The sequence below is a fragment of the Nothoprocta perdicaria genome, unplaced genomic scaffold (assembly GCF_003342845.1).
Source record: "Nothoprocta perdicaria isolate Ctin4 unplaced genomic scaffold, notPer1 scaffold_155, whole genome shotgun sequence".
Classification (NCBI taxonomy): domain Eukaryota; kingdom Metazoa; phylum Chordata; class Aves; order Tinamiformes; family Tinamidae; genus Nothoprocta; species Nothoprocta perdicaria.
The window spans coordinates 1,875,425-1,898,579 of NW_020454705.1; the positions used below are offsets into that span (position 1 = coordinate 1,875,425).

A 23,155-nucleotide genomic window follows, 5' to 3' on the forward strand; every position below is an offset into this window, starting at 1 on the left:
CCATTAATGCGCCCTTGTGTCCGCGCCTCTTTATCCATGTGTATCCATGTGTGTATGTTAAGCAAGTGCTCGCACCCCGTGAATTCAAGGGTGTCAGCGCTTGGACGCCGCGGGAGCTGCCCGGTTGAAGCCGGGGGCGGTCTGCGCCGCGTTCCACCGCGGTGCCCCGCGAGGTGGCGGGGCCGGCGGGGAGCGGCGGGGCCCGCGCTCCGCCTGGCGGCAGCGGCGCGCGGGGCCCGCTCCGCTCCGAGCCCTCGGGCTGCTCTCGGAGCCGGTAGCTCCGTGCCCCGGCTTGGGGGCAGCCCCGCGGGCCCGACGCCCGTGGATGATGAGGGTGATGGCAGCGGTGAAGGCCCCGCTGCTGGGCGCTTGTTGTGTTGGCCTTTAGAAAGGGAGTGTGAGGAGTCAACAAAGGCTTCTGCTTATGTCCAAACTCTGCTTAACAGCCCAGGAAAGCGCTCGGTGCTGCAGTCCGGCCTCAGATAACAACACTGCGACCAAGGAGAGGTTCAGCTGCCCCAGCGAAGGCACCTAGAAGTCAGGCCACCTTCCAGGGTTGGAGATGCCTGCGTGACTCAGGGACTTCCTCAGGGCTYGCAGCCGTGTGTGTGACCCGGACAGGTAGGACACGGCACCCAGGGAAGGGCTGCAGCCTCTGGAGCAGCAGCCAAGAGACAGGCAGGTCAACTTTGCATACCTTGGTGTAGGCAGCTGAGTGACACCCCGTCTGCCCCTCATTACATCGGTTAGTTCTGAGGTAACCAAAGGGTGGAAGTTCGTGTTTCCACTTCGATTTCTATGCTAGTTTGCTAAGTCTTGGGTCACTGCTTCCTGACTTTTGCTTAAAACGTGTGGGAGTTTGTGGGGACCTGCTGGCTGAAGCCTCTTTAAATCCAGAGCTGATTTTCTCCAAGATCAGTTGCACTTGCCCAGTATGTTGAGCTGAAGATGCTGTGTAAAAGACTCCTCATGGTGTGTTTTCCTTCTGGCTGGACCTGTTATGAAGCAGTCAACTGACAGCTGTCTGACTGGTACAGGTGATGTGTACAGTCTTCACATATATCTTTCAGAAACAGATCTGCTTCACTCCAAAGAGTGAACTCACCCTATGCATTACTCTCTATTTTTACTTTGTGCATCCCCACCTCACGAGAATCTAAGACATGTCCCTCTCATGCTTTCCTGTAAAGTGATTTGTGACTTCACGGAGAAGATGAGACCTGCATGGGCAAGACATGGCAGTCTCTGTAAAGCTGTGGACCTCTGTACACTGTAGTGTGACAAAGACAACTGGGCAGACAAAGTGTTTAGGAACAAATCCCTAATTTGAAGAGCATGTTCATGTATGAACTTGCTGAACAAGCCTGCAAATCAGGTGAATCATTGTGATCTGGGGTAGTCTGTTATRTGTGCTTAAGGGGAACAGAGACCTCTTTTCAGATGCTCTTGAGAGTTTTTTGTTTGTTTGTTTCTTTCCCCACAGATACCTTTACTTACATTTTTATCTTGTTCTCCTTTTCTTGGCCAAGACAAAAATAGAAATAAAAACATGKTTTTTTCCATGAGATTCTGTGATGCCACCTGCCAGTAACCGCTAGCTCCAGCAATAAATTTTATAGTTTGAAGTCTCTCTAAAACAAGCAAAAAAGAATAGGATATAAGCAAATGCTCTTAGTAAGTTCTGTCTTGGAACAGTCTCTGAAGGGAGATAGGAGACAGTTGCTAAGAAGTGCATGATGATTAATAATCTCTTACAGGGAGATGCGCTGRATAACCCTATGGAGCTTCTCTGCCTCTACTCTTTATATTTCTGAAGTCATATAAATGGGTTATTTCAGAAGCCACATTCCTTTTCTGAAGCAGCTTCATTAGAAATTTGTCGCTAGTGAGATTTACTTTTTGTATGTTATGTACACTGCATGTCGGTGTGGTTAAGCTCAAATTAACTTTGAAAAAGCAACCGTAGGAACTGTCAGAAGTCTTGTGGTGGTGGGAAGGGTCTTGGTGCCAAGGAGTTTGTTTAGCAAAGATGCATTTCAGATGGTCAAGGTCTGTGCAAACAYTGAGCAATGTGGCTAAGAGGTCAGGGTTCAAGCTTTTATGGCCAAGCATGTAGCATCTCAAACCTTCYTTCTCCTTGGTGCTGCTTTCATTCTGGTTCTTCTTAAAGATTTCCAGCACTATAGATAGTGGGTTTGTGTTTTGATAATGGCAACAGTGCAGCAGTCACAAGGAACATATAATTACAGCGYGTTTTCGATATAATTTTACTAACACTCAAAAAACCCACATTTTGTGCCAAATGTCACATTCACTTGAAAGTTCTAAGTCTGAAACAGGCCACTAGGAGRGCACTTTATTTCTAACTCGAGCATTAGGTGAAGCACTGAATAACTAAGAACTTAAGATGATAGGAGTATCATGGCAGCTACCTCATACATTTTTGGTTTTTTTACCCCCCCGTTCTGCTCTGGAGACGCTGTMTAAGGAGTGAGTTTGTGAATAAAAGAGTGGAGCTGAGAAAATTGAGGAAAATAAAAGTCTAGCATCTTTATGAAGTGTGGAGGAGGAAAYCTCTTTACAAAAGTGACTCTATTAACTTCTCTTTTTCCAGATCATCAACATGGAAGGTGACAACACCAGTCAAGACTGTTTGAAAGTCTGTAAAATGAAGAAGAAGGTATTGAGGAAGCAGGTCAGAGCCCAGCACACACTGATGAGGCATGAGGGCATTGAGTGCGTCTCCCATGCCACACAGGTGATTTGCATGATTTTTATGAACATGTGAAAACACTGCTTAGCTGTGTCCTAACACCCCTTCTTTTTCCTGCAGTGCAGTTCTTCTCAAGAAAGCCCTTCTTGAGACTGGGGATTGGCTGTACCTCTGAAGCAGGGCTGTATTTCAGCCTCGAATGTCTGTGGAGAGACCTTGCTGGTCTTTCAACGAAGTTTCTTAATCCGAAACAATAGTTTGGTTTGGGAAGGATGATCAAGCATGGAAAATAAACTTACCGTTCCCCTATGATTTCTTCCTCTCTGGCTTTTAGCTTTTTATCTTTTTGCTATATATCTTTTTCATCGAATAAAATGTCTCATCTACACACTCTCTTAAAAACATGTCTGTCTCAAAAACGTTCCTACATTGTTTTCTTCTTGTAAGTTGGTTTAGGCTGTGATTCTGTGGGAGTTGAACTGATTGACTAATTTGCAGCTGTTGATAAGGGAGGAACATTCTCTTCCCTTAAGGGGACAAGAGAAGACTTTTTTTGTCTTCATTATGACACTCAGGGAAATTTTCTATAATCTACATTATCCTGTAGCTTAACAGAAAACTACCCAATTTTTGAGCTGTTAGTTTTCTGTCACTGTAGAGAATTACAGCAGATAGAGAGGTACCTGGTATCTGGTACTTGCAGTCAGGAGCAAAGGAAAGGAGGAGGATATTAGGGAGTTTGATTTCTTTGTGTTAGCTGTGGGGAGATGCTAAGATGACTTGAAACATGTTATAGTACTGTATMATTTACTCTGTTCATCTTGATCTAGCAAATATTTCTCATTCAAATACAGAAATGTATTAAATCTTAATCCTTCGTCTGAACAAAATTGGACTTTTTCTTTAATTCTCATATGCTCATACCATGTGAGCATATGCTAAAATGATCCAGCAGTCTTGAATATATTCTAAGCCATTTGGAGGGGTTTTTTTTTGGTTTGTTTATTTGTTTTGTTTTTTTTTTCCCCACTGCTCTCTTCCATTATTGCTTGCTTGATAACAATACTCAGTAACATAGTTATCTTTGAAACATTTAATCAGTAATGGGCAGTCCAATGCTGCTCTAATAAGTAAGTGTTGACTGAACCACCACAACAGGCAATGTTGGCAGTGACTGAGGTATGCTCACTTTAGAAAAAAAAATACTGTCATGTTTTTCTTTATTAAATCCCTCACTTCAATTTTTAAAACTGATTTTTTTTTTTTTTTTGAATTTTAGAGAGTGCAGTGCAATTGTTTGGAACAATTGAATGTTTGGAACATTTTACCAGCTGCTTTTGGGAAAGGTCACAGAATTTGTAGACTTTAAGGAGAAGATTGTCTGAAAGTCTTCTGGAAAGGTGTTACATGGAGGCAATCTGAGTAATTGTTGCTAGCTGGGTGGAGTCACTAAAGCTCAATCATAACTTCAAGACTACATCCTCTTTTGCCTTTAACATGGGACTTAAGCTTCTCTATCCTCTATGGTTAGACTGAACATTTCATTATGGCGCATAACTATTCACATGTCTAAAGAACATTCTAATTTTATTTAAAATGGGACTATGTTTTCTTAAAATTATATTTCTTAAATAGTTTTTTAAAGAAATTAAATCACTTTTGTGTGTGTGTTTTTTTTTTCTAGCATTTAGTGAACCAGCAATGATGATTACAAACTGTCACTGAAAATTCTGATCATAAATCACCATGAAAGGCTAAAATAAAGCATTTGTGCCTTGTACTCCAASTAATCTGTATTAACTAAGAATAGGACCCGGATCTATCTTGTGTATAAAATCAAAAGGGAGAAATTTTGGATAAGAGTGTTAAATAGAGCTAGATCTCTATTTATACACTCTGCTTCCGTATTTATGAGGGACATGGATTGGGCATGAGAAAACCAATCCATGTGCTTGGAAAGATTCTTTGGAATAGGGAGAAAATAAAAGTGCTTTCCTTAACAACAACAAAAATCACAGTCTTGGGAAGTTTTTTCTGTTTGCTTTGTTATTAGTTACAAGTYTCTGGAAAAGTTAATTTTTAAGAGTCTCAAATGATACCTGCTAGTGTCACTTTTTATCTGCAGGACACCGGAGGGGGCTCATGAGCCAATTCCAAGTTTSAGTGGCCTTGCAGTGGAATGCAAGAATTGAGGCTCAACCTCTGCTGGAGATTAAAGCCTTTAGGCAGCAGTGTGTGCTGGACAAACATAGGTTGCCTGTGCTGTAGCCTCAGATCCCAGGCTACTTGAGATGCAAATATTTTGTGTGGACTGTACAGAAGAGTATTCATGGACTCACCTTTGTAGACCTGCCGTATTGTTAGAGTGCTTATTTTGGCTTAATCAACAATAATTACTAACTCGTTTTTCTTTATTTCTGTTTAATTAGAGTTTGGTTGTTGCCAATGCTGGTCTTGGTAATGGGATGAGCAGACACCAACTATTCAAAATAGTGGAAGAGTATGGGTTGGTGGAAACCCTCTTAATGCCACCGAATAAACCATATTCATTCGTGAAATACGAGACCACAGCAGAAACCAAGAAAGCCTTTGATGCCCTCAATGGTAAAGAAGTTACATTGGAAGACTCCAGCCAAAATATTGTTCTATATGTTAATTTTGTGGAAAAAGGTATTGTTCTGCATGTTTGTAAAATGTATCGCCTATTTGCTTTTGCCTTAAAAAAAAAAAAAAAAGATCTTTTTTAAGTAGAGACAGAAAACTAAAGCTAAACACCAAAACACGCCACAAAATATATCCTTTTCTTCTATATTTAATAGCAAGATGCTCTCATTTAGACCTGTTTAGACTTAGAGGCAGGAGAGGTGGTTACTTAGGTAGTTTCCAGACCATTCAGTGCTGCACTTAAAGTTTTTGTGATTAGGAAGCTAAGTTAGGATCCAGGACATCTCAGGATAGTTCACTGGCCCACTGTGACCTTGGCCTTCTGATCTGTTTCTCATCCCCCAAAGACAGAAAATAGGTGCAGTGAGAGGCACAGTGAGATTTCTGTGTGTTTGTTTTGATTCCCCTTGAACCTCTTTTTTTTCTGACTGACTGTGAACTATTTAGAACAGGAACATTTTTCTATGTTCTATACAAACTSTCTTCCTGAGGGTTTGTATAGTGTCTAGTGAAAAGGTTTGGTCTGTACATTATGTCAGTGAATAGATATATTTAACTATAAAAGAAATGTTAGGACAGCTACCTGAAGACCCCTGTGACACCAACACTTTTTGTTTAGATAGATAGAGAATTATGGTCTTTCATATTGATCACAAGTTGCTTCTTTGGGCATCAAATACAAGAAATAATAGAAAATATAAAGCTTATTTTTGCTGTTAATAGTAGTTGGAACATTAGAATTTCATTGGTACTCTTTGCTTGACAAATTACAAGCAGAGATGAATTGCCAAGGTGTAAATTTTAACTGGAATTTAAGTGCTAGTTAGAGTGAAATGCTAGTAGAGTCTCTCCTGAAATCATTGGAAAATTTGTAATCATTATTTTGACATAAAAACAGTTTTACATTTGGGAAGCATAGAGTACTATTGATCATATGCAGTAAAATTTAAAAAGTGTTTTGCTTGATGTAGAATTTGGGCTGCTTGATCATGTAAAAAGGGGATCATTCATTCAGCAGATTAGAAACCAATCAAGGCTCTGCTGCATTATTAAAGCAAATATTCTTGCAGGTATGCTGTCAACATTCCTATATCCATAGTGTATAAGGAATGCTGGGTTTGTTTTCCCCGAACAGTGACAACGTTGTCTTTTTCCATACATCCTAGTTTCTTGGAAAAATGTGGTGCCTACAAGCTTGCCTCCAGGCCTAACAGTGGTTGAAAATGTTATTTCTCCTGAGGAAGAAAGGCGGATGTTGGAAAGCATTGACTGGATGGAAGATAAAGATACTSAAAAAAGTGAGCCAAACCGAAGAAATACAGAACTTTATATGTATTTTCATGCTSGTATTTTGTGTGTTTTCAGTTTACAAAGAGTCTATTCTTCGTAGTCTTTTCATATTGGAAAATGTGATGTTATGTATTTGTTTTTCATATTTTAAAATCTGGATCTTTTATTGTAAGTGATCAGCTATGAGGGGTAAGTGATCTAAAGTGATACCTGAAATGGTTTTACTTAAATAAGATTCCTCYATCCACAGACAATTCAAGTCCTGTTCTGACAGTTCATTCCAGCCTCAAGACTTAAGGTTTAGGCTGCTAAGGTTGTAATCTGATGTCCTACTTGGGAGCTGTCTTCTGTTAAACCAAAAAAGAAGTCAATGAAATCCTCTTTTCTAGATGCTTTTTTCCTTTCACTTGGGCTCTGTGGAATTGCATTGAATAATAAAACAAGTTGCTTATGGACTCCAAAGTTCCTATATAAAGATTGTTCTTTGGAACAATAAAAAAGGYTATATTGACCTTTTTTAACACGTAACTTAGTGAACGTGAAGGATCCTGCTGCATTCCCAAGATAGTGAAGTGCTAATCCAGAGGTCAGGGCAAGAATAAAGATGGATCAGTGAAATTGATACTCCCCAAGGGTGCTTCCTTCCGGTGCGCAGCAGAGGCAGTTTGACTTCAAACTGTAGTGCATGTGATGCCTTGATGCCTTGTTGCCTTCTGCACTTGCAGAAGAAGTGTGTCCATCAAGGACAAGGATCCTGCGTTGTTTCAGTGACTGATTAAAGACTCTTTAGTGTTAACAGAGGTAAGGTGGAGTAGGGGAGCAGTGAATTGTTTGAACTATTTGTATGGTTTAATTTTTTTTTAACTTTTGTGATTTTAGCCCAGAAGACTTTAAAACATAGAAGAGTAAAGCATTTTGGATATGAATTTTGCTATGATAGCAACAACATTGATAAAAATAAACCTTTACCTGGAGGTGAGAAACTAATATTTATCTTAGCCTGATATTTGAACTGTTACATAAAGCTTTCAGTTTCACTGAGGCATAGATGGGAGATTCTAGTTAGAGAGCCTTCACTGGATCACTATAATAAGCAGTGCTCCAGAGKGGGATGTGTTTATGTAATCAGTGCAAATGCTTGAAGCTGCTTTTTAGTCACTTCCACGGGGTTGCTGTCCTTTTTTGAGCTCTAGTCGAATACGACTTTGGGGATTGTTACTGTCATTCTTTATTTTTGTTTCATAAAGCCATTGCATGTTACAAATTGCATATTAATTTGAGGAGTGGGGGGTGCTGTGACGTATTTGACTGTATATATTTATCTTGACTAGCTTGAAGCTTGCTGGATGCATACCAAAAAAAATTTCTTTGGGACTGAAAGCAGTCTTTAAAAGACTTGAGTAACTCATTTGGAGTTGAAAGCTCTGAGTCAGAGGAATGCAAGTGAGTCATCTTATAGTCTTAGATATAAAATTAGTGAAATGGGGGATTAAGTTCCAATAAAACTTATATTTAAGGGTTTAAGGTGATGCATATGTGCAGTGGCAGATGTAGCTTCCAACAGATGGGCTCTAGTTGCACTAGAGTTAGAGCAGTGAAGCTAATAGAATATAACAGCCTAATACAATCATAAGAGCACTGATATTTGAGCTATTTTCTTGAGCTGTTTTCTGGTCTTACAGATGAAATATATTGTGTGCAAGGGGAACATAACTGGGGGAAACACTTCATTGAGGAAAACAAAAAAGAAATGAGTAGATTTGTTAACAGGTTGTTTCTAACATGTTTGTGGGGGATACATGGGATAGAATTTTGCGGTTGAATCATCAGGTATATTAGCAAACTAAAAATTAAGTGCTGGACTGTAAATTTCATTTTCTGTTTTGAAAATAACAGAATTAATTTCAGTTGATTTATGGAAATATTTAATCCAGCATCTAATTCAGGAGCAGAGTTTTAGGGTGTACATTTTTTTAGAGAGGTCCCAACACAACTTCTGACTTCCTGTATAATAATTCTGCTTCTTGACTGCTACTCCCATATTGCTGTGGAAATTTTGGTGATTAGTGGAAAYTTTGCTTCTGATTTGCTAAGTGCTTGTTTATATGCGGATAGAATGCAGTTTGCCTTTGCAAACAGTGGCTCTAGTTTGCTTGTGAATGTGGAGGGCTTGGTTGAATGGCCTTTCTAAATGTGAGATTCTATAAATATGTCCGACTTGCAGATCACATGTACAGTTTTGATGCAAATTTTATAGGAAATGCAGAGTGATTTTTATTAAAGATGGCTTCACATACATCTGAGGCTGTTCCTATGTATTTTGTCCAAATATTATATTTATGCTAAATAGAAAGTGCAAGAAACTGTCTTGCTTACATTTTCTTTTCTAAAACTAGGTCTCCCTGAAATTTGCAACCTATTCTTGGAGAAGTGCTTGAAGCAGGGATATATCAAACATAAGTCTGATCAACTGACTGTAAATCAGTATGAACCTGGGCAAGGTAAGTGTTTTTATCCTTTAAAAATAAAACAAAAGAGAATACTATCTAGGTGGGTCCTGGTGCAGGGACAGGATTTAAGYACTTGCTTAATATGTTGCCTTTGTGACCAGAGATGCTTTGATGAATGGAAACTAAAGGCATTGTACTGTCTTCRGAATTGGGAACTTGTGCAGTTTTGATAATGCTGTTATGGAAATTGATGGAGCTGAAGAATTCTGAGCCATAACAACGAATCTAAACACAAAAAAAGATGCAGAAATAAATAGTCATATTTGGCTTTGCACCAAAGTGCATTTTTCTCGGTTACATTTCCAGACTCTCCTGTTCTCTGTGCTTTACATAGAGTCTCCAAGAAGCAGCTCTAGCTGTCTTGCTAGCATGTATTATGTAGTGTTAGTATTTCTTATACAAGCAGTATTTCCTTATCTGAGGAATAAGAAATTACTCTGTTCCAGCATCTTTCCCAAACTGAAGATATCTGAAGAGAAATTTGCTTCCAACTAGATCTTAGGGGAACAAATAATACACTGCTTTTTGCTAAGGTCAGTCATAAGTCGTATCTGTTTTCCATTTGCTACAGAATATCTAGTTTGTCTTTAGGAAGAAAAGACAACAACTTTTCTTTCAGAATGAATGTCTGACAGTTCAGAGTCTGGCAAACACAGGGGTCTGAAAACCTGTTCCCAATTGTTTATATATGACAGTCTGATAAAGTGCTGCAGTCACATACTGGAACAACTGAGGAGATAAGTTAAAACTCCGGATTTCTATCAGAAGTAGGAAGAGTGATTTTTTTTTTTTTAAAAGACAGAAGGCAATACAGATTCACAGATTCACAGAATATTTAAGGTTGGAAGGGACCTCTACAGATCATCTAGTCCAACCTTCCTGCTCAAGCAGGCACACCTASAGCATGTGGCACAGGGTGGCATCCAGGCGGGTTTTGAAGACCTCCAGAGTAGGAGACTCCACAACCTCCCTGGGCAGCCTGTTCCACTGCTCTGTCACCCTCACAGTAAAGAAGTTGCTCCTCACCTGGAGACGGAACTTCTTATGCTTCAGCTTGTGGCCATTACCCCTCGTCCTATCCCTGGCCACCAGTGAAAACAGTGAAAACAATACCTTTAAGTACAAAATGCTACGACACGAATTAATATTGTGTACCGTCAGATTAATACCCATAGTATCTGTGTTATGAGCTGGATTTTGTCACTGGACATAAAATTTAGGTCTTTTAAAAGTGGCTGATTATTTCAGGTATCTGACTTAACCTGCAGATGAAGGCAGAATTTCTGCTTTAGACYGAAACAGAGTTACAAGCAAGCAGAAATACATGACCTTGGATCAGTTCTCAAATCTGACCAGTTTTCAGTTGGACTGAATGTTGACCTCCAAATATTTGTGTCAATCACTGAAACTAATGGAACTCATCCATCAGAATATTCTATGTCTGGAGGAGAAATCTGGCATATTATAAGGAGGCTTTTTACAGCTCCTTGACACTGGTAGGAAGATTTGTTTTAACTCAGAAAATTTGATAGCATACAAAATGAATGTGGACAGATATTTTAATAAGCAAACATAAATGTATTTGCTTAGGTCAAATAGGAGCTACTCTTTATCTATCTGAGAAAGATTCTCCTGAACTGTCTGTAGGCCTTGCTCTGTGGCTGAGGACAGCTTCCCACAACATGCTGTGATCTTGAGATGGCCTCCAGACTGTTACTTTAGCACTCAGTAGTCAAGTATGTGGCACAGGCTCCAGACCGTGTATATGGTTACTCATCCGTCAACAGACGTAGAGTTGAGAASTTAGTCTAGTGCTGGTGTGTGGAGTTCTCTTAGGCCCTACAAAGGAGAGGCTAAGTTTTACCCCCTGTGTTTGTTAGTAGTGAAAGGGTCTTCATTGTGCAGGTGAGAACCTTAGCAGAGTCACCGAATCACAGGAGGGTTGAGGTTGGAAGGGACCTCTAGTCTAGAGGTACAGTCCATACCCTCTGCTCAAGCAGGGTCACCCAGAGCATGGGGCACAAGGTGGCAGTCAGGCTGGTTTGGAAAACCTTCCAGAGGAGGCCATTTGAAGACCTTCCGGAGGAAGAGATTTGAAGACCTTCCTTAGCAATGCAAAGACCATTTGGGATGACGACTCCTCCTCTGGGAAGTGATTGAGAGAAAAATACATGGTCATAGATGAACTGAAGCCCCAAATCATTTAGTGTAACTGTYGATTGTAAGGTGCCTGAGAAGAGAACGTAGCTGTCTCGGAGGCTGCCTGCATTAAAGAGAGCCTTGGGTGTCTTCAGAGGATGAATGAGGCATTTGGGTGCCAAAGGAGAATATTTAGAAACCAGAAAAGAAGGAATAAGTATTTAGAAGCCAACCTGGTTTCTAAATACTTTTTCCTAGTTTTCTGGTTTCTATTTTTTTTCTTTCTGGTTTTCTTTCTGGTTTTCTTTCTGGTTTTCTTTCTGGTTTTCTTTCTGGTTTCCTATTTCTTATTTAGAAATCAAGTTGGTTTCTAAATACACTTATTTTTCTGCATTGATTATAGAAGATTCTTGGGTTAACTGCACATCTAATCTGCCTATGATAAACTAGTCTGGTCCTAAATTCTTTTGGAAGGTAGTGCTGTCCTTTGTGCTAAATTTTGTTCTTTTTAACATAGGCTGTACTTTTTTATGTGCAGATCTGTAGGAATAAAGATTGCAAAGAGATATTACTCTTATAATGACTTTTTTTCTTGGCATTTCTTACACAGGAATTCCTCCTCATATTGATACTCATTCTGCTTTTGAGGATGAAATAATCTCTTTGAGTTTAGGAGCCAAGGTAAATGTAATGTTTGTGTATTACTTTGGCGATGCTTTACTGTGAACTTTAWTTTTTTTATAGTGTTTAATGCATTTTAATTTGCTTTTCCATGATATCTGACCACATGCATCTAAGTTCAATATCAGGCAGTTAAGGAAATGTGATAAGCTGAGTAAATAAGCAACTGCAATGAAATGCTGATTTTACTATAAGATTTGCCAGTGATACCAGTGGTGCCGGAATAATCCTGTTTTTGAAGTCCTAGCATCCAGTTCTTCATTGACTTCTTTTAATTTTGGTTATGTATTAGAATATTGCTCCTGCTGGTGTTTCTCATTCCATTTTCCGCTATGTTCCAATGTGTTTTGATGAGCTCCTGTGTTTCATCCCTTGTTCCCTCTGGTCTGTCTCAAGCCTGCCACAATATTTGCATTGAGTACGTTTGCCCACATGTAGGCGTGTTCCATAGGGAGGCTGCAGTCGAAGCCTGAAGCCTGCGTGAGCTTACAGCCCATGCAGATGATTCAGTCTAAGAGTGGGAAGGAAAATGGAATAAAAGCAAAGTGAACTAGCATGAACTCATGTAACAGGTCAGGAATAGGACGAAGAATGGAATTCCCATCATCTGTCTCCTGCTCCTCTAACTAGTCTATGCTTTCCCTTTAGAGTCTTCTATGGCATCTGTGCCTGCTCTGCTTTGCAGATTTACCTCTTACTTGGCCTTCCTATCTTCCTRCTTTTTTTTCCTGAAAGTACTTGTATTCTGCACTTACACATAGCAGTGAAGGCAGCAGTGTATGTGTATGTGTGTCGTGTATGTGTGTGATGGGGCTGCTGTACTGCTGCATATTTGTCTGGTGGTAGAGAGCTAGAGGTCTTAGCAAGCTAACAGGAGTTAGAACAATGGATAATAAGTTTGACTTTTGAAGTATTGAATTATGCTCATATGGAGCTGCAACTCCATATGAGAACAATCCAATCTGTTGTTTGTTTGTCTTGGCACTGGTGTACAAAGGACAGAAGTGTTACTGCATATGGAATTGTATCTTTATACTGATAGTCCGAGCTCTCTTGTAACAACACAGCAGATTTGATTGTTGCCTTGGGTTTGCATTGCTGTCCTAGGTTGGGAGAGGAGCATGACTGGATGTTCTCACCACTAGCTTCTTGAATTGTCAACTTCTTTCCCTTTTGCAGGTGGTTTAGTCAGTGTGGGATAGGAGTGAGTCTAAGGAGCAGCAGGCTTCCCGTTTACGTGTGCAGCAGTGGCACCTCTGTATTTTTTGTTAGTTGAAAGGCGGGGTCAGGGCAGCCATGTAGCCCTCTGAGCCAGAGCGTGTTCATCAAACCACAGCGACACTCCAGATGGATYCTGCTAGGAACAGGAACGTGGGGATTAGTTGTGTTTTGGAATGACCCCATGTAGTGGTGACTTCCCTAGACTCTTGCAGTGCTTAGTATTGTTCCTGAGATAGGGTGACTGCAGGGGTATCTTTGGCAGTGTCAACACCTCCATGCTTGTGCACTTGAGAACATCCATTTCTTTCATGTAATTTCATGGGACTCAAGGATAAAGGCTCTAATTGTTCTGTGGTGCAGTTTATCCTTTAGAAGTTGAATTTTCTAATCCATACTGAGCATTCAAAGCAGCGTAGGTGAGTCAGCTTACAGCTGTTTGAGTTGACTTTGTAAATTAAAAGACAGCAATATTTTCTTTATAAAAAACCGTGTTAGAGCTGCAATAATTTCACATCCCTATCCACCTAGCTCAGGCCACAGGCTGCTTACAGGCTTGCTTAGTGAGGCACTATAGGGAGTGCATTTCTAGATGGTTATGTWATAGCACACCTTTGTGATGGACTGAAACAGATGGCCAAAGGCAGAGTGGTTTTAATCACCTGAGAAATACAAACCTTTCTAAGAAGTGGACTGCCTGGAGTGTTATGATGCTGTTGAAAATTGGAACGTATATATTTCAGTCATAACCGTATATATATTCAGAACGTATATATTTCAGTTCAGTTGGAACGTATATATAAACAGTCAGATTTGGGCCATTTCTTGATATTGGTCACAGTCTGTTAGGTAGCTCCCAAGTTCAAGTGTTTTTTCATATTGAAACATTAATACTCTTTTCAGACGCAGACAATCAAAATACATGTATAGTGAAACAGGCTGCTGCCCCCTAAAATGCTGCATTATTTAATGGTTTTTCCTTATGGTATCTCTACAACTTTTGATCRTGTCTTTAATATATTTCTGTGCACTTATATTTTAAAATCAGATGAAGATCTGAATGTCTGCTGTAATAATACGTAGGTTAGCAATTTTATTCTCATCAGTTTCCTGTTTTCAAATTTACAGACTGATAAGTTGTTGCAGTTGCATATACAGTGATAAACTTTAATATCTGACTTATTCTCTCTATCTCTACCTTATCATGTGACCTTATCTTTTTCTTTATCTGAATAAGTCAGGGTAAACATTATGGAAATATTATAAAAAGTCATATGACTTGTCTTTATTCTCAACAGATGATSATATTTAAATAGAAGTGCCATAAAGAAGGAAACTGGTATCCTGACTGGTTTTGTGTCTTGTTTCTGGTGTTGGTTAACAGGAAAAAGGACTGCATAATGTTACATGTATTCAAATAGTAAGTGGTGGAAAGATCTTTCTTTCCCTCAGGTATTGTATGCCTGTATGGACTGTATCATGACTAATTTTAAGTCTTGCAATCATAATTTATTGTATATGCTTATCACTAGAGAGAGCCTAATTATTTCCCTGGTCAGTGTATTTGTCCTTACAGGATCTCTGAGGTAGACAGGTACCAATAAGTAAAATAAATGTCCTGACTTAGGAACAGGAAGTCCATGGCCCTGGGGCTGAAGACAAGTGCTTCACATCCTAGCCTAGAGCCTTAGTCATCAAGTTCTTAATTACAGTCTCAGTGATGTCTTGCAATCTAAAACATACTCTCGAGAATCAGTCCTTTTCTCACTTTGTACTCTTATGTCATCAGAAATTGTGATAGTAGGAAAAAAGGTGGTGGGTTAAAATCAGTTAATTAAGATTAGTTGATTACGTTTTATGTCAAACCCTGTCCTCATTCCYATGAATTTGAACGGAGTGCTGCAAAACAGGAAGCAATTCTTTCTGTTAACTGTTTTCTGTACTGAGGGTGCTATTTTCACTTTCACCATTTGGTGTCTCTCGAGATGCATAATTCTGCAATATTTCATCTGAGGAGCATGGTAAAGTTTGGAGCTGTCTCAGAAAAATCCTAGGTGAAGCCTGTGTTAAGCCTCCTTTTGCAGGTTTGCAGCAAGAACTTGGACAACACTGAGATTTCTTTTCTTCTTTTCCTAATTTGCCATTTGATATGCTGTCACATAAGTCTTGATTCATTAAAATTTTAGAAATACAGGARTAATGTTTCTGTGATGTTCTCAGGTCTGCAAAACTATGCAACCCAGAAAAGCTTTTCTTTCCTTTCCTGGCTGCAGATTTTTTTAGCCCCAATAGTTCATGACCCACTGCAGTCCTCCTTCTTTTTGCAATGCTTTGTGCTCTGAGACACCCAGTGCTGTCCTTCTGCCAGAGGATGAAGCRTAACAGTTGTTTTCCTCAAATATTTGTGCTGAGTTGCCACTTTATTCTATTTCTGAGGTTCTGTCCTGTTTTCCTAAAATCCAGACGCCACGTGAATGTTTCCAGCTTGTCATTCTCCTTTCCTTGGCCTCCACTATTCTGCTTCCTCCCTTACTCTGCTCTCACCCCTGTGCCCTTTCTTGGCAGAAAGGTGATATTGGTGCTGAGACYGGCTGCTGCGGTGCCTTGGGGAGGGCCTTCACCTGGCTGCTCCAGAAGAGAAACCAGATTCATGGCTTATGGTTAAACAGGTTGAGAATATGGGGTAGTCCCWGACCTCGGCGTCTCATCTGTTGATCTGAATGGCTGTTCTGGATTTTTTGTCCTGCAGATATTAAGGGCCTAGATCTAAAAATAATGTTCTTTTAAACCTCAGAAGTGCAGCAGTATTATAAAGAAATTCCTCACCAGGCCTTTGGAAATATCTGTGACCAATTCTAGTCCTAGAGCTGGTAGCATGAGGTATGAGATAGCAGCAATAAGCAGCGATTACCCTTTTTTCAGACTGATAATTTATTCCTGCAATTTAGTTTCTTATCTGTTAATCTATTTCTCATCTATTTTCTGTCAAGAAGTAGAAATCGGTAGCTGCTATTTCTGTAATAGTTGCTTGAGAAATATTTTTGTCAGAAGCCTTTAAAGAGTCTAACTTGTATCCAGCCATTGACAGTTAGTAACTGTTTTGTGTTTTTGGAATGAGTTTTAACAAGTTAGACAGGCAGTGGGTATTGTTGTGTTAAGTTTGTGGTCCCAATCGTATTTTGCTTATCTTGCTAGGTGGCTGATTCAGCTTAATTTGCAGCTCACATTTACATCTCTTTATTTTTTCTTTTGGGGAAGTCATAAAACATCTTTGCTATTTCAGGAATTATTTTGGCAGTGGCTGTATGACTTTGTAAGACTTTGTGCTAGCAACATAATTTTAGTGGATGAAGTTATAAAAACAAAACAGAATACTCAAAAAAAAAGAGATTAGATTGGACGAATTAAAATGCCTCCTGGCAAAAATGGYAGACCCTAAATCAGTCACTGTAATCCAATGCTGAGTTTGTACATTTATTCAAGTGGTTTTGATGGAATTCCATAAACTGAACAGTGGTTTTATTTTTTTTTCCAATCTATAAGACAGATTTCTTGAGCTCTACACATTCTACAGCCATGGGTTCACTCTGTTCCTGAAGAAGTGCAGTCAGCAGTGGCTTCTGTATCGTTTAAGTGGAAACCTCAAGGGGCTGTATTCCCATTTCTATACTAAACTCAACAGGTTTATTCCATTTAACATAGTAWCTCGTTTTTGGAAAGGAGTGGCAAGCTGCAGCTTGTGGAGGGTGTTCTGAGTGCCATGRGCTCATTGCGGGAGGCTTCCCAGCTGTGCTGCTGCTGTGAGGCATGCGGGCAGTGAAAGGGTGGATGACTTAGTGCTRAGTGCTCTGTTGTGTGAATGGGCTGGGCTCTTGCAAGGATGAGCTGAGCAACCAGCCATTTGATGAGACTAATGTCCTTATCGTGTTTAGTCTGTACAAATACATCCTGTGTGTGTCCTTCTGTCCGTGTCATCAGCACACTGCACTGTTGCAGGGGCTGGATGAGATACAAGACTCATGAAGATCAAGGGGGAGCTTCTATTGATGTRATGGAACACAGAATTGTGCCCCCTAAGATAAGCAACAAAGCATGCATCCCTTTGTGATGATATTTATAATAGTCTACCGTCTTTCAGGCAAAAAATGGATACTCTGTAACATACAATTCTCAATTTTTATCTTTTTGTTCTTTTTGCGTGTTCATAAAGGATTCTGCTCACAGATACAGAGACACGTCCTGCTGACGTTTCCACCTGATCAGTAATTTAAATCTTTTCTAGGCTCTTGAAAAGCCTTTTCCTCTTTCATGTGATTTGTTCAGAGGGGCTTGCATGCTGCAGTGCCTTCACCAACCTGCACTCTCYCATAACCCTGGCTGTTTTTATGCTAACTGTTTAAACTATAGCTAACAATAGGTGCCCACTGTGAGGCTAATGCAGACAAGCATTTGTTTCTCAAGTGCTTGAGGAATCTGCTGACTGGTTTTGATTTGCACAAGAAATGCTACAAGAAGAGCATTCAAATAGAAAGGGCCCAATGACCCCCTGTGTCACTTCTCTAGGAGCTCTGTGACAACAATTTGCTGTAAGGCAAGACAGAAACATGCAGTTGGTGCCTTCCCCATTCCCTCTCCAGCCATGTAGGAAGAACAGTAAGTGAAGAGAAACTGTGTTTTAAAATTTTGTCTTTAAAAAATGCTGTTTCCCCCCCAYCATGTTGTTGAGATTTACCAATTTCCAGCTGCCTCTTCATGTGAGTTGTCCATGTTGCACTGGTGAACATGCACAGGCAGGCTTTGGGAAGAGGTCTCCTGCATGTCCCTTTGTAGGGAATGCAGGACATGTAGCAGAGTTCCTTTCCCTCCATAGGAGGAGCTCTCTCATCTCCCTTGCCTTTCTGTAAGGAAGAATCCTGCTTCTGCTCCAGGGATGGGCACCTGCAGTTTCCCAGCTCTGGGGTCAGGCTGCAGAATACGCTGTGACTCATTAAGATAGGATTGCTCTCCTACCCCTGTCGCTGCTTGAGTAGGAAGCTGCTTGTTTCAGCCAGTGGCTTTTATGTTTCTTCTATGCAAGTTGCTCATTATTTTGGCTGCCAAGAGGGGAGAGCAGAGCTGGGGCTCCTGGTTCTTACCACTTTGCTTGCTTTGCAGCCAGTTGCTTTTTCTCCTTGAATGGCTGGTATTGAGAGGGATGGAGGAAGGATGTTTTTGGCCTCAGCTCCCGTGGACAACAGCATCAGCAGTGAATGCAAGTGTGGAAAGAGAGACAAAAGAAACAGATTAGGAGGAAGTAAGTTGGAAACCCTATCCACTCAATATCGCATGGAGAAAACACCCAGAGATGTTACAAAAGCGTCACCTAGTTCCAGTCGGTTTTCTCACAAACACACGAAAATCCTACTGTGAGTGAAACATTTTCTAAAATGTTTGAACTCTGCAATAGGTCTTCTGATTTTCTGACTGCAATCCCATCTGCTGAGGAAAGAAGGAGAAGTTCTGCATAATTCATTTATCATCTTGATGCTCTTTTAAGAGCAGCTCTTGTTTCCAAGCTATTTGCTGCTTCTGTAGCATTCTGTTCTAACCTTTCTTATTTTGTATGCTGAAGCAGCACCATTTTGTTTCCAATTCTCAGATGTCTGGCTGCTATGGCTTTACTGTGATGCASAAATACATAGATGGAATTTTGTAGTGGAATCAAATGTACTTACTAAAAAGCATCTTGCTATTCCATACCTTTTTCAGAGACTTCTCATTGGGCTTCATATATAGTGGAGAGTATGAAGGTAGATAAAATTCTTGCAAAGAAATATTTGATACTGAGGCACTATACTGTTCTTTTTAAGGTAAACTCCTTTTTTTTTTTTTTTTTTTTTTTTTTTTTTATTCCCCCGCTCTTCCACTTTATTCCCTCATGTTCCCATCTCTGATATATGACTGACTTTTCAGTGTGGGGGGGATATATTATCTATTTAATTATGAAATTACTGTTAAATCCTGTGAAATTTGTAATTGTAGCAGAAAAAAACCCACATTTTTCCATTCATCTTTAAAATAGTATTCCTACAGCCCTATTTATTTTCAAGTCAGGTTTTACAACTTCATCCTTGGAGTACAGTTATGATGTATTTTACCTTTAGTTCTCTGTGCATTTCTGTTTGCTTAGAATTATATATATTTTTAAGAAATTTTTATTTCTAGGAGAGATTTATCAGTGGAAGTTATTTGTACTTCCTGTATTATTTTTAGAAGACCGTAGGTTGGTGCATGAAGTGGAATCCAGGGTTCTGCCACAAATTAGCAGTGAACAGGCTGAACTCAAGGGCATTAAGAAGCTGTTATCCGGAGCTGTTGCATTTCAGCAGTGCTTTAGTCCTGGAATTCAATAAAGAAACCTAATTTCGTTAGTCAGTGACGTCATGATCTGTTGTTATAGGAGCCTATTTTAAGACTATGGCAAATTTCGTGTAAAAAAAAAAAATCACACATATACATTAAGCTGTAGTATAATCAAAACAAGTCAGTTGCAATTAGTCAGTAAGCAAAGAAATGTGTTTAAGTTGTTAGGCTCTGGCTGTGACCTTTATTTGGGCTTTGAGCTGGACTTTGATAATACCAACAAATTGTAGCAATGGAGTTTGGTGCCTGCCTGCCTTTATACCAGCTCTTCAAATCTGAGCATTTTATGTACTGCAGTACTGTGTTTCTGCTTTTGYTGTCATCACCGTGCAGGTGTCGCTGCAGAGCTTTTATTTCAGGACTTCTGGGAATTTTCAGGGAGGAGCTGGACAGCGCAGAGCAGTGGAGGACTCGCCTCTTACCTGATTCTGAATAGAAAACCTGCCCATGTACCAGTCATCTATGTGAGGTGATGTTTAAAGTGTGCTGGAGCCTTCAAGCATGGGACGCTGAGAGACTTGACAGAAAGAGATTCCGAATCRAGGTAGAAAGACAGGTGCTCTAGACAGAGGATGAGTGATGAGTCAAGGCACCCCCCTGGGTGCAGGGCAGACCCTCATGAAGCTCAGGTCTGTTTGCTGGGATGGCAGAAGAAAGGTTGGAAGGAACAAGGTTGAGTGTGCAGCTGAAAGCAGGGAAGCGGCCCTGTTTGCAGTTGCTTGCAAGGTGTTCTTGTTCCTCCTGCTCTGCACGATCCTGCTCACCCATATGTGTCCCACTTTGGTCATCCTGCAGCTAGGAACAGGCAGTTCTGCTGCCTTTAGCCCAAGGCTGGGTGTTTTGGGTGTTACTCTCTTTCCTGCTCTGGAATAAACTTTTCTGCTCATCCAGCCTTWCCCTGAACAGGTGTTGAATTAAGTTCTGGGGCACGCACTGATTGCGTGGGCTTTGGTGCCAGTATCAGTTCTTATGTATTGTTGCCATTACCAACAGAAACAGTTCTGATTTCAGTTGAAATGTGAACAAGAAAGAGCATTATATTGGCTCACATAAAGTTCAGTTGCTGATTCTAAGCTCTTGATTCCATTTCTGAGGTGAAGGGCAGTCTTTGGCCCTGGTRTTGTGCCAGCAGACCCGTGCCTTGTTGCTTTGGGGCTACGTTTGCTGTCTTACTAAGATGCAATGTTAGCAGCCAAACAGAGCATAGTTTTATTTGCTGGTGAATGACTTTTCTTTGGGTACGTAAGCAATTATAGTAAATTTATGGCCAAATGCTGAGACCCTCGTAGAGCCCTTTTGCCCAACTTTTAGCTATAGTAATGGAGCAGATGAGAGCTGTGAGATAAGAGACAGGATGCTGATTGTGAGGGAAGTCAGCAGTGTTGGAATACTGCCTACCTAAACATGAAAATGTGGATTCTTTTTTCCTTTTTGTGTTTGCTCGTTTGATCTGCTTTAAAGTGATGTGTGTATTTCAGGCATCTGTGGTACGTTTGCRGTGTGACATAGTAGTAATTGTGTGAACAGATAAGACAGTTTTGCTGAACTGATTTCAAGGAAGCCTCACAGCATCATGCTGTGTTTTGAATTACACTTTCTGTCCTTAGGAAGCAACACAGACCAACAAGGTAGCTTTCATCATTATTATTATTTTTAGGATTATACACATTTGTCTACTAAGGAATGATTCTTCTTTAGGTATTTAAGCCATATTTATAAATTCAGGGCCAGGCCCTAGTTCCTCAGGAGATTTTTCTTTGTACTGTGCTGATGCAGAGGATTAAGGAACAGGCTGTGTGGGGATTCCTGTAGCAGTGGATTAGAAAMTGTCTTGCTGGCTCTTTTCAGCTACCATGAAGAGTTAGGAACACAGTTTGGCTGTCTTGAATTATAATAAATCCCTATCGCTGTGATGGTCTCTGGGACACGAGATGTTCTAGTTAACCTTTGTTAGCACTGGGCTGTTTTTATACTGGGAAGATGCATAGTAGTGCTTGGGAGCCATGAATTTGTGGAGGCGATAGTGCAGAAAGGGATTTAATTAAGATAGGACTGATGGAAACAGATCTAGGGCACCTATTGAATTCATACAGCTAGCTACTGTTTAATAATATGTCACTGTCCGTGATGTTCAGTCCAGGATTAAGACAATTAAATTTTAGCAGGTACCAATAAGTGCATACGAGTGCTCTGTGTGTCCAAGCTCTGCTGTAATCAATGCAGGTTGAGTCAGTTCAACCTGGGGAATAATTCGGATCATTCTGAAGTGGACATCTCGTGTCTCGTTGTCTGAATCATTCCAYAGATTTCAGTGACCTACTAAGAATTTAAATATACACCTGTAGCTGCCCAARTGTGCATGTCTTAATGTTGAGCTAAGTCCCACCTGTGACTTAGCTTGGATTCCTGTCCTCCAGCATAGCAAGATGAAGGCTCAGACCTGCGGAGATGAGAGAGCAAGATGAGTTTGATGAACGTCTCTGAGGATTGTGCAGAGTGAGGGAGGAAGGTTTTCCACTGAGAAGGATGCTGAATATGCAGCATGTCTTATCCATTCCATGAAATGTTCTGAAAGTGGAAGAACTTGGACTGGCATATAACAGAAGGTGGTTTTGTTCCAYGTTATTGCGTGGTGAAAGAATACCATCCTAACCCGAAATATTTCAGGTCCTCTTTGCTGGAAGGGACACTCTTATTCACCAGAGATATTTTGTATTCCACATTTGGCAATGTCTTTTGACTTTGCCAATGCACAGCTTGTCCTGTACCAATTATTATTTGTACTATGTGGAGACCCTATTCACAGTTGCTTGGACAGATTCTGCTTCTGAAAGCTTATCATCAAGAGTTTTCTGATGGRTGATGGGATGAAAAATGTACGGGGTAGAGTGGACTTGGGAACAAGGTAGTGTGAAGAGAGTTCTGTACAGGCATTTGTAGCCTTGGCAACATGGAAATTACCAATTATGGTGTGTTTTCACATATATTCGTAAATATGATCAATGATATGAAAAAGATGCTGTGTTCTTTTCAAACCTCCAAATCCTTTCTTTTCTGCTTCTGAAGGCCTCTTTTGCTTTTCTACTTTTCTGCTTCTGAAGGCCTCTTTTGAGAATTTACTGGTTTTTAGCATGTGTGAAAGAATTGTGAATATTGTGAATTGTGAATATTGTGAACAGTCCAGAAGGTTCCTGCAGAACATTGCAGATAACTTCTTGATGCAGGTGGTTGAGGAGCCAACAAGGGGAGGGGCGCTRCTAGACCTRATACTAACAAACAGAGATGGTCTAGTGGAAAATGTGAGGGTTGGGGGCAGTCTGGGCTGCGGCGACCACGAGATGTTGGAATTCATGATCCGRCGTGGAGGAGRTGGGGCGAGAAGTAGAATAGCTACCCTGGACTTCAAGAGAGCCAACTTCAACMTCTTCAGGAAGCTCCTTGSAGCAGTCCCCTGGGTCAGGGTCCTAGAAGGAAAGGGGGTCCAGGAGAGCTGGCTGATATTCAAGTGCCACTTCCTCCAAGCTCAGGATCGGTGTAT

At 40.5% G+C, this 23,155-nt stretch overlaps 1 protein-coding gene across 2 annotated transcripts in view; it reads left to right on the forward strand.

The window, feature by feature from the left end:
• The first annotated feature begins 454 nt into the window (after positions 1-454).
• Positions 455-23,155, forward strand: part of ALKBH8 (alkB homolog 8, tRNA methyltransferase) — a 47,438-nt gene continuing 24,737 nt past the window's right edge. Inside the window, exons 1-8 of one of the 2 annotated variants that reach the window (XM_026035043.1) lie at positions 455-621; positions 1,191-1,375; positions 2,615-2,758; positions 5,143-5,383; positions 6,544-6,675; positions 7,547-7,642; positions 9,064-9,168; positions 11,927-11,997. In XM_026035043.1, coding sequence (XP_025890828.1) covers positions 1,346-1,375; positions 2,615-2,758; positions 5,143-5,383; positions 6,544-6,675; positions 7,547-7,642; positions 9,064-9,168; positions 11,927-11,997 — 819 coding nt within the window. In that variant the 5' untranslated portion in view covers positions 455-621; positions 1,191-1,345. The remainder of the gene's footprint in view (positions 622-1,190; positions 1,376-2,614; positions 2,759-5,142; positions 5,384-6,543; positions 6,676-7,546; positions 7,643-9,063; positions 9,169-11,926; positions 11,998-23,155) is intronic. The other variant, XM_026035044.1, reaches the window with a different exon arrangement.